General features: G+C 37.5%; 1 protein-coding gene across 1 annotated transcript; it reads left to right on the top strand.

Annotated features, from left to right (window-relative positions):
- The first annotated feature begins 806 nt into the window (after window positions 1–806).
- Window positions 807–7438, top strand: LOC121392260 (E3 ubiquitin-protein ligase TRIM56-like). Its single transcript, XM_041523565.1, has 3 exons — window positions 807–2347; window positions 2722–2790; window positions 7278–7438. The coding sequence occupies exons 1-3, from the start codon at window positions 847–849 to the stop codon at window positions 7436–7438; spliced, it is 1731 nt and encodes a 576-aa protein (XP_041379499.1). The 5' UTR covers window positions 807–846.
- Window positions 7439–8940: the final 1502 nt, after the last annotated feature.

Genomic DNA, 8940 nt, shown 5'->3' with positions numbered 1-8940 from the left:
TACTAAATGTGCGCTTGCTTGCTTTGGGCATACATGTTTTGGGCACAATGTTTATTGCCTCGACTTTGGTGCAAGCTTATTCCCAGTCTATATAACTGAATTTTGATCAAAACCAAAGTAAAGCGGTAAAAATATCCACAATTTGGTTAGATATGTATTATGGCTATGAAGTGTTTTGCTGCAGAATCCACAATTGAGACATACACGCATTCAAACCCGAACACACACCGTAAACAAAAACCTGCACACCGCAATGTTTCATTTATGTATTTTACAACTTGAGTATACAAGTGATATATCTAGATTAGGTGTAGCTTATCTTTGAGACATGTCAACCACTGAATAAACAATGTACTGGAGTGTCGTTAAGCAAACATTCATTGCCAGGTCATATATTCAGAGTCATGGATAAAGGTAAAAAAACGTCCTGAAAATGGATCCAAAATAGGGCTTAAAAGTTCTGGAAATATAAACTATTGGAAGTGTGTGAACCCTGATGAGTCTTGTTCGCGGACAGCTGTTTTATTATTCAAACTTTAGAATTGCGTGTCCTTGTGTATGTGTGCGATTGTGTATGTATGGGTGTCATGGTGTGTAAGTGTGCATGTGCGTGTCCATGTGTGTCACTGTGTGTGCGCGTATGTGTGTGCGCGTGCGTATGTGTCTATGTGGTTATTGCGTTCTCCTTAATATTGATTCATATATAAATATATGAAAACATTAGTTGTTGAATATTTCTTCTTAAAATTTTAGGTTTTGATTAAAAGTTAGAATAAAGTAACAAATGTTGGGATAACTTGCAATCACAAACACAAAGTTGAAGCTGGGTGTTGAAAGATTCGTTCCATGATGGCTGAGAGCTCATTTGTCCCAATTCTCGAAATAAGAGACGAGTTCGTGACCTGTGAGATTTGCCTGGAATATTTCAACGATGGAGAGAAATGTCCGCGCATTCTCCCGTGTCACCACTCCTTTTGTTGTCAGTGTCTCATTTCTCTGTGGAAAAACTCACAACAAGGAGTGACGTGTCCGAACTGTCGACGGATGTGGCCTGTTCAGAATTCTATCGAGGCGACATTTCAACAAAACAAGGTACTCAGTAATTTAGTTGAATATATTGCGTTGAAAAACAAAAGAGGCGAGATAAACTGTCACGACTGCCCCAATCAATCCATAGCAACGTCTCGCTGTATTGACTGCCAGGAGTACATGTGTAACGCATGTGCATCCTGCCACAACAAATTCACAATGTTAAAACACCACAAGACGGTTCTCATAACAGAACTGGTGAATATGGCTCAAGATGAGTATTTCCAGCAGAAAGAGATGTGTATAAATCACGAGAATTCAAAGTTGGATATTTTCTGCAGGGCTTGCTCTACAGCCGTGTGTCCCACCTGTGTTCTTGTTTCCCATAGAGACCACGAGATTTGTAATCTGAAAGATGTTTATAATGAGAAAAAAGAATTAATCAGAACTGGTTTGAAAGATTTACAGACATCAGAAGAAAAACTCAGAACATATTCAGAAATATTAACAGGAGATGTCCAAACACTTGCTGCGACAGAACAGAATCTTTTGAGCGACATTGATGAATTGAGTAACAAAATCATTGCCAAAGTTAAGGAAATAGCAACATGGCTAAAAGAAGATGTTATTTCAAAGACGGCCAAACAAAAAGATCAGAGGAGCAAGCAGATTGAATTGATTGCACAGTCGGAAGGTGTGAAGGCCGAGCATATTCTGCATTGCCAGCAGGCTTTGCAATTTGCTCGGCAAGTGGAATTCATTGAAATGTGCCAGGTTCTTGAAAACGAAACGAAGAATCTGATGACAACACCAGAACTACCTGAACTGGAGATAGAGAAAATTAACGCGAATCTGACGATTTTTGAACAGATTGATAACCTCATTGAAAACCCCGAAATCGTGTGTGAAGAAACAACTGAAAACATTGAAGGACCAGTCATTCTGTGTGACACGTCACAGCTCAGGCCGTGTGTTGAGTTTTCTAAAGCCAAGACGGAACACGAATCCAATGCCATCACAGTCACTTTCGTTCTAAAGAAAAATAGCTTCGGTGACGATAAAACCAAGTTGTCTTCTTCTGTAGAAATGAACCAGAATGTGGAAGGAATCACGAAGACTGCTGCTGCTGCTTTTGGTGGTGGTCTTACATCTTCTGTAGAAATCAATAAGAATGAGGAAGGAATCTTGAAGACTGCTGCTGTTGTTCGTGGTGGTCTCGAGTACAAAGCTGATACGACGGGTCATCACAGAACGTCCATCAGTATCAATGGCTACCACATATTTCATGACAGATTTGATTTCCGCATCAGTGAACAGGGTGAATATTGTTTTCCTACTTATTATTTATAAGGATATTAAATGAGTAGTATGCAAATATTATAAATAACATTCGTTATTATTGTATACATGTAAAATTTATTATTTCTTTCGTTTGCAGTCGATGTTTCTCCACTGGGTTTAATAAAATAACTGAATAAATAAATAAATAAATAAATAAACAAAATATATTGATATTATATATGGTATATTTTATCTTTATTTTATAGATGTTTACAACAAAGAGAACATCTGTGTTTGTGTTAGTGTGAATGATAACAACAATTTTCGTTTTCCAGTGTAGAATCTCAGCCTGGGTTGGATATTGTGACGATGTATTATTTTTAATAAATCACTTTGTTTATTTTCTTTTAGATGAAGTTCTGGTTAGAAAACTACTCATAGGCGTTGATGGTCGGTCAGAGGAATACAGAGAAATATGTTGTAAGTAATTTAATATTTGTTGATAGTTCTTTTGTCTATCGACACCACTAGAAAGCACTGTTCAGTTGATCCTTGATTACTGGGTGTCAAACATTTGATCATTCTGACACATAGTCTTGAGAGGAAACCCGCTACAGTGTTTCCCATTAACAGCAAGGGATCTAATACAGATGTATGCACTTTCTCATGTTCATGACAGTACATACCACAGCATTTGATATGACAGGCATGGGGAAAACAAATATGAGCATTCTAGGACAATTTGATCATATGACATAAACATCTTAGGCGAGAGAGAGAGAGAGAGAGAGAGAGAGAGAGAGAGAGAGAGAGAGAGAGAGAGAGAGAGAGAGAGAGAGTGTGTGTGTGTGTGTGTGTTTGCGTGCGTGAGTGTGTATATGTATATATGTGCGTGTGCGTGCTAGGTCCAACCTCTACAACATATTAACACTTGTTCAGCTTTACACATCTGTCACAGCGCGTCTGCGTCAGTCTGCGTTTGTCACATATTTTATGGAAACCAGACTTTGAAATATTCATTCATTCGGGTGTAGCTATTTTCATGCTAATATTCAATTACGATTGTCCTGGGCACACATCTCAGCTATCTGAACTGGCTGGCTGTGAAATATGCCGATGGGTCGTTATTAAAGGAACAATACGGTTTTTCGTGCTTGTTATGTTATAATGTGTATTTGTTTATTTGTCTGTGATAGATAGCTTAATATTAATTATCAGTTTTATATGTGACATCATCGTGAACGTTGTGTGGTTGAGGTAAACAAAACGATTAAATGTATAGAGTTTAATTGTATTTTTCCCATTCCGCCGACACGTTACTAACGGTGCCGGACTATCGTTTTATCCTGACCCATCCCCTTATAACGACCTCCGGTCATTTTTATACGTAAAATACTGACCCCTTTGTGGTAGTGGAGGGGAGAACTCTATTAGCCTGCCCATATCCCACGAAAGGTTCTGGTACGTCAATCTCGCGTTCGGTCTATGACATGGCCTGGAATCAGACTCGGAACAGAAAAGAAAAGTATTTACTTAATAAGAACAAGTTTCATATTACTCTAAAAAAGGAGGGGTCCTTTTGAATGTGTCTTTAGAAAATTATAGGCGATCAATTAATACTTACAATGATTGCTTTTTTATTAGGGCACATAAGTTTGAACGTAATTAAGACGTAAAAAAAAGAAAGAAAGAAGTGTTTTATTTAACGACGCACTCAACACATTTTATTTACGGTTATATGGCGTCAGACATATGGTTAAGGACCACACAGATTTTTTTTGAGAGGAAACCCGCTGTCGCCATTACATGGGCTACTCTTCCGATTGGCAGCAAGGGATCTTTTATTTGCGCTCCCCACAGGCAGGATAGCACAAACCATGGCCTTTGTTGAACCAGTTATGGATCACTGGTCGGTGCAAGTGGTTTACACCTACCCATTGAGCCTTGCGGAGCACTCACTCAGGGTTTGGAGTCGGTATCTGGATTAAGAATCCCATGCCTCGACTGGGATCCGAACCCAGTACCTACCAGCCTGTAGACCGATGGCCTGCCACGACGCCACCGAGGCCGGTGTTTAATTAAGACGTGTTCAGTGCGTCGTTAAATAAAATATTATTTCCTTTCTTCGACCCTCTGTTTTTGGAGATCCGCTACAAACGTTACATACAAAACGCCACGTCGTTATATTTATAGGGAGAAATAGAAAACAAAAGCAAAGCGAATAAATTTGGTGTAATTTTCAAGAAATTTTAATTCAGGATGTAGTGATACGAGAAACGAGAATGATACCCCACGAACGTATACGGGGCAACTGCGTGATGCACTTGCAAACTATGAAATGTTGATCAACACGTGCGTAGTAGGGTGTTATTCTCGACTTTGACCATTTTCAGGAATGTCGATTAATCACTGTGGAACATTATTTCTGTCAATCGTTTTTCATTCTGTTAATCATACAGTTGTTATTGTTTTGTTTTTATTCATTTTTATTGTTTGAATTTGATATGCGGCGTATGCAACTGATAAAAAATATCAACTTTTAAATTTCACTTCTGACCCAAATCTTCCTTCGAGATCTTTGGTGGTCATAAAACCTACTGTAATATTGAACTACCAGTTGTAATGTTTGCCCAATTAATTCACTATTATCATATAACCATTCCCCACAGCTAATATAACTTACAACTTTGGCAATTCTAAATTCTTATTAGAGTTCCCCTATTTTTTTAAGAGTATATATATATATATATATATATGTGTGTGTGTGTGTGTCCCTTGAGTTAAGAAAATGCACGTATTTAATCAATAATACCTTTTAGGTCAATTTCATTACAGAACATAACGTTTGTAGATAATTCCATAGCAAGATATGCATAGAGAGCAGTTTATAGATAAAAACATATTAAATACTATGATAAAATATTCCTGGAACTAAGTGTTGAAAGTACATTTTTATTCATCCGTTTTGTTCGTAAATTGGAACCTAGTTAGGTAATTTTTTTATCCAAACACTAAGTCACGTATACATGCAAATAGCGATACAACCATTCACTTCTCTCACGAACGGATATATGTAAATAGCGATACAACCCTTCACTTCTCTCACGAACGGATATATGTAAATAGAGATACAACCCTTTAATTCTCTCACGAACGTATACATGTAAATAGCGATACAACCCTTCAATTCTTTCACGAACGGACACTTGTCAATAACGATACAACCTTCACTTCTCTCACGAACGGTTAAATGTAAATAGTGATACAACCCTTCACTTCTCTCATGAACAGATAAATGTAAATAGCGATACAACCCTTCACTCCTCTCACGAACGCATATATGTAAATAGCGATACAACCCTTCACTTCTCTCACGAACGTATATACGTTAATAGTGATACAACCCTTCACTCCACTCATGAACGGATAAATGTAAATAGCGATACAACCCTTCACTTCTCTCATGAATGGATACATGTAAATAGTGATACAACCCTTCACTTCTCTCACGAACGGATATATGTAAATAGCGATACAACCCTTCACTCCTCTCATGAACGCATATATGTAAAATGTGATACAACCCTTCACTCCTCTCACGAACGGATACATGTAAATAGCGATACAACCCTTCACTTCTCTTACCAACGCATATATGTAAATAGCGATACCACCCTCTCACGAATGGATAAATGTAAATAGCGATACAACCCTTCACTTGTCTCACGAACGCATATATGGAAATAGCGATACAACCCTTCACTTCTCTCACGAACGTATATATGTAAATAGCGATACAGCCCTTCACTTATCTCACGAATGGATAAATGTACATATTAATACAACCCTTCGCTTCTCTCATGAACGTATATATGTAAATAGCGATACAACCCTACACTTCTCTCATAATGTAAATAGTGATACAACCCTTTACTTCTCTCATAATGTAAATAGTGATACAACCCTTCTCTTCTCTCATGAATGGATACATGTAAATAGTGATACAACCCTTCACTTCTCTCACGAACGTATATATGTAAATAGCGATACAATCCTTCACTCCTCTCACGGACTCGTATATGTAAATAGTGATACAACCCTTCACTCCTCTCACGAAGAGATATATGTAAATAGTGATACAACCCTTCACTCCTCTCACGAACGGATGCATGTAAATAGTGATACAACCCTTCACTTCTCTCATGAACAGATAAATGTAAATAGTGATACAACCCTTCACTCCTCTCACGAACGGATATATGTAAATAGTGATACAACCCTTCAGTCCTCGCATGAATGGATAAATGTAAATAGCGATACAACCCTTCACTTCTCTCACAAACGAATACATGTAAATAGTGATACAACCCTTCACTTCTCTCACGAACGGATACATGTAAATAGCGATACAACCCCTTCACTTCTCTCACGAACGGATAAATGTAAATTCGACTGTTCATTACATAACGTTAAGGGCTTTATCCAGCGCTTTGCTTCATTGTCAAACATAATTAAGGAATTAACTAACTAGTTAGAGAAGTATAATATCAAGCTATTCTTTTCCCAATCAAAATCCACTGCCCAACAATATGAAAAGTTATTTTTATGTGGATTTTAAAACTGTTGAATATTCGCCGACGAATTGTTTCCCACGTCAATAATAATAGTAAAAAAAACTAATAATAAAAACCGCCCAAAAAAACAACAACACAAACAAAACCAAACAAACAACAACAAACGGACAAATAAAAAACATTTGATTTATCATGTATATTATACGCTGGTGAACATATGTATTACATAAAGGGCTAAATGTTTAGCGGTTTACAGCAATGTGAGATGGGTAATAAGTTGTCAAGAAGGTTTTCACAAACTATATACAGCGATGATATCAGTTTAGAATTCCTTCTTTGTTTTTCGTTTGATTTTTTTAAAAAAAAATTCTGTAATATGTTCTCTTCTTGTAGTACCGAACATTGAATTTGACGACTGGAGGAGAAACAGGGAATATTGCGAAATTACAGCAAGCGGTCTGCTGGTCAACACATATTCACGCAAACCTCCATTTAATCCTCCAGACAGTCTACAGATTTTTCGCGGAGTTACAGACAAAATTCCTATATCTTGACTTGGATGCTGGTATTGGCAGACGAATGTAGATTGTACAGTGCTGGAAAATGCGAAAACAAGAAAAGGCGGCAGCACAAGTTGGAATTTGTATAGAAAAACATTGCGATGATGACAGACAAATTGTAGTCAACAGACACGTGTGGTGTGTTGGTCTAGACAGCTGTGCCACTCACAACAGTATGTGTTTAAAGGCTGTATCACGTGGAACGTTTCTATGTGACATCCCCATAGCTAGCTTTAAACCAAACACGAGTCTGAACGTCACGCTGGGGTTACTTCTTGACACAGAGAACTCAACCTTCCACGTGGTGAACATCAACACCAAATCACTGGTTCACTCCATACCAAACATCGACACGTCACAGCCACTGATGCCCGTGTTTGGTGTGTACAGTCCTCTACGTTTCCGAGTCAAATTGAGAGTATCACCCGCCACAGATCTGTCGGTGGATCCAGCCTTGCTAATGTTACTCTCCAGTTTAGTTCAACCGTGATTAACTCCCTTAGTTAATCAATACCTCAGCTTTACATGTTCTAATAGACCAGATCAATTCCTATTGCCGATAATGTTAATATTTACTAATAAAACTGATATAAGCAGCATATCAACACACCCAGAAAGTACAGCAATAAAAAGTGTGGCACCTCACACCTAATCTACCTGCAAGAAAATGGGGAGTCACATACGATTTAAGAGATTTAATTAATGTTTTTAATAGCAACCGTCATTTTTGCTGAAAATTGCAGTTCTATTTTTGGGGTACCCCGCATTAGTTTCAACCTCTGGTATGTACTGCATATCAACAGTATAACAAATAAAAGCGTATTTATTGTCAATGGATAATGGTATTTGTACAAATAATCAATGTTACATATTAATACCAATCACACCCACAGCTGCTTTTACTTCGTAAATAGTTGACGGTGCACCTCGAACTTTGACATGGAACTCTCTTCTTTGGTACTATGCAACCTATACAATAAAAATAGTATTTTTTAAAAGTGTCCAACTGGGTGTTTTCACGACTATCAGGATATTCTATGTTCTGATATGATGTGACAACATAATTGAAAGTGTTGTTCCTACAGTACAACCTGATTTAATGTACACACCAGGAAGCATCAGTGTTATGCAAAGTTGTATACAAATGCAATGTGTCGTGTTTAAAACAAATAATAAATAAAAATACTACTCTTGAATATACATACTATGGGTTGGTTGTATATGCTTAGTTGTATATGTAATGTGTGCATGCATAGTCAGAGTCTCTCATTTCCAATAAATAATCCCCTTAAAACTCATTTATTGCAGTGACCCTGTGTTTTGAAAGACCTTAATGGGCATATGATATGAACTTCACTAGAAAAAAAGTATTTTACATATGTCATCTGAAATGAACCCCACTTCATCCACAAACAGTAGTAAATTAATGTGGCACACGTCATGGTGGGGAAAACACCCAAGGTATGGGAAATGCTTATATGTCAAGTCACTGAATG

The sequence above is a fragment of the Gigantopelta aegis genome, unplaced genomic scaffold, assembly GCF_016097555.1.
Source record: "Gigantopelta aegis isolate Gae_Host unplaced genomic scaffold, Gae_host_genome ctg3591_pilon_pilon:::debris, whole genome shotgun sequence".
Taxonomy (NCBI): domain Eukaryota; kingdom Metazoa; phylum Mollusca; class Gastropoda; order Neomphalida; family Peltospiridae; genus Gigantopelta; species Gigantopelta aegis.
The sequence above is the reverse complement of the archived record's forward strand: the minus strand, read 5'-3'. Positions and strand labels throughout refer to the sequence as shown.

Bases quoted from the DNA above. Each gene is read 5' to 3' on its own strand.
- LOC121392260 (XM_041523565.1), top strand. From the start codon at position 847: ATGATGGCTGAGAGCTCATTTGTCCCAATTCTCGAAATAAGAGACGAG. The intron at 2,348-2,721 runs GTGAATATTGTT...ATTTTCTTTTAG, and splicing joins TTTCCGCATCAGTGAACAGG to ATGAAGTTCTGGTTAGAAAA. The intron at 2,791-7,277 runs GTAAGTAATTTA...CTCTTCTTGTAG, and splicing joins GGAATACAGAGAAATATGTT to TACCGAACATTGAATTTGAC.